Source organism: Neopelma chrysocephalum, unplaced genomic scaffold, assembly GCF_003984885.1.
Source record: "Neopelma chrysocephalum unplaced genomic scaffold, ASM398488v2 Primary Assembly neopelma1_65457, whole genome shotgun sequence".
In the NCBI taxonomy this organism is placed as follows: domain Eukaryota; kingdom Metazoa; phylum Chordata; class Aves; order Passeriformes; family Pipridae; genus Neopelma; species Neopelma chrysocephalum.
The window spans coordinates 1-1603 of NW_020907338.1; the positions used below are offsets into that span (position 1 = coordinate 1).

The 1603-nt window shown below is 62.6% G+C and overlaps 1 protein-coding gene across 1 annotated transcript; it reads left to right on the forward strand.

Moving 5' to 3' along the window:
- Positions 1-6: 6 nt before the first annotated feature.
- Positions 7-1592, forward strand: LOC113979288 (the record flags this gene model as incomplete). Its single annotated transcript, XM_027706729.1, has 7 exons — positions 7-314; positions 467-523; positions 560-798; positions 837-933; positions 970-1052; positions 1199-1449; positions 1514-1592. Coding segments are annotated over exons 1-7 (907 nt in total), but the record flags the coding sequence as incomplete, so codon positions are not given.
- Between the last annotated feature and the right edge of the window lie 11 nt (positions 1593-1603).

A 1603-nucleotide genomic window follows, 5' to 3' on the forward strand; every position in this document is an offset into this window, starting at 1 on the left:
CTTCGACCGCGTGGTGAAGGCGGCGGTGCCGCCCCAGAGGTGCCACCGGGAGGTGCCACGATTCGGGGACCCCGAGAAGGTGAAGCTGGAGGAGTCGCTGCGCGAGGCCGAGCGGGAAGGGGAGGGGGCCCCGCTCAGCGTCCGCATCAGCAACGTCTGACCGGGGGGAACGGGAGAGGAGGGGGCACCCGGGGAGGGAGGGGGCACCCAGGGATGGAGGTGGCACTGATGGATGGAGGGGGCACCGACAGATGGAGGTGGCACCGAGGGATGGAGGTGACACTGATGGATGGAAGGGACACTGACAGATGGAGGTGACACTGACGGATGGAAATGACACTGATGGATGGAGGTGGCACTGACAGATGGAAATGACACTGATGGATGGAGGTGGCACTGATGGATGGAGGTGACACCGACGGATGGAAATGACACTGATGGATGGAGGTGGCACTGACAGATGGAGGTGGAACCGACCCATGGAGGGGGTACTGATGGATGGAGGTGGCACCGAGAGATGGAGGTGATGCCAGTCCTAGGGTGGCACCAAGGGCTGGAGGTGGCACCGATGGATGGAAGTGACACTTGATAGATGGAGGTGGCACCGAGGGATGGAGGTGCCTGGAAGTGCCACCCCCAAGATGCCACCAGTGCCCCGAGGTGCCACCAAGGCCTGGAAGTGCCACCAGTGCCTCGAGGTGTCACGAGCTCCAAGGTGTCACCAACACCTGCAGGTGTCCCCAACCCAAAAGTGCCACCAGTGCTTGGAAGTGCCACCAGCCCCAAGATGCCACCAGTGCCCAGAAGTGCCACCAAGGCCTGGAAGTGCCACCAAGGCCTGGAGGTGCCACCAGCCTCAAGATGCCACCAGTGCCCTGAGGTGTCACCAGCTCCAAGGTGTCACCAACATCTGCAGGTGTCCCCAACCCTAAAGTGACACGAGTGCCCAGAAGTGCCACCAGCTCCAAGATGCCACCAAGGCCTGAAAGTGTCACCAGCCCCAAGGTGTCACCAACATCTGGAGGTGTCCCCAACCCTAAAGTGCCACCAGTGTCCAGAAGTGCCACCAGCCCCAAGATGCCACCAGTGCCCCAAGATGTCACCAACATCTGGAGGTGTCCCCAACCCTTAAGTGCCACCAGTGCCCAGAAGTGTCACCAGCCCCAAGATGCCACCAGTGCCCCGAGGTGTCACCAAGGCCTGGAAGTGCCACCACTGCCTGGAGGTGTCACCAGTCTCCCAAGGTGTCACCAGCTCCAAGGTGTCACCAACACCTGGAGGTGCCCCCAGCCCCAAGATGCCACCAGTGCCTGGAAGTGCCACCAAGGCCTGGAAGTGTCACCAGCCCCAAGATGCCACCAGTGCCCCGAGGTGCCACCAATGCCTGGAAGTGTCACCAAGGCCTGGAGGTGCCACCAGAGCTGGGAAGTGCCACCAGCTCCAAGATGCCACCTGTGCCCGGAGGTGTCACCAGCCCCAAGGTGTCCCCAAGGTGTCCCCAACCCCAAAGTGACACCAAGGCCTGGAGGTGCCACCAGCCCCAAGATGCCACCAGTGCCCCGAGGTGTCCCCAGCCCCTGGAGGTGTCCCCAGCCCCTCCCCC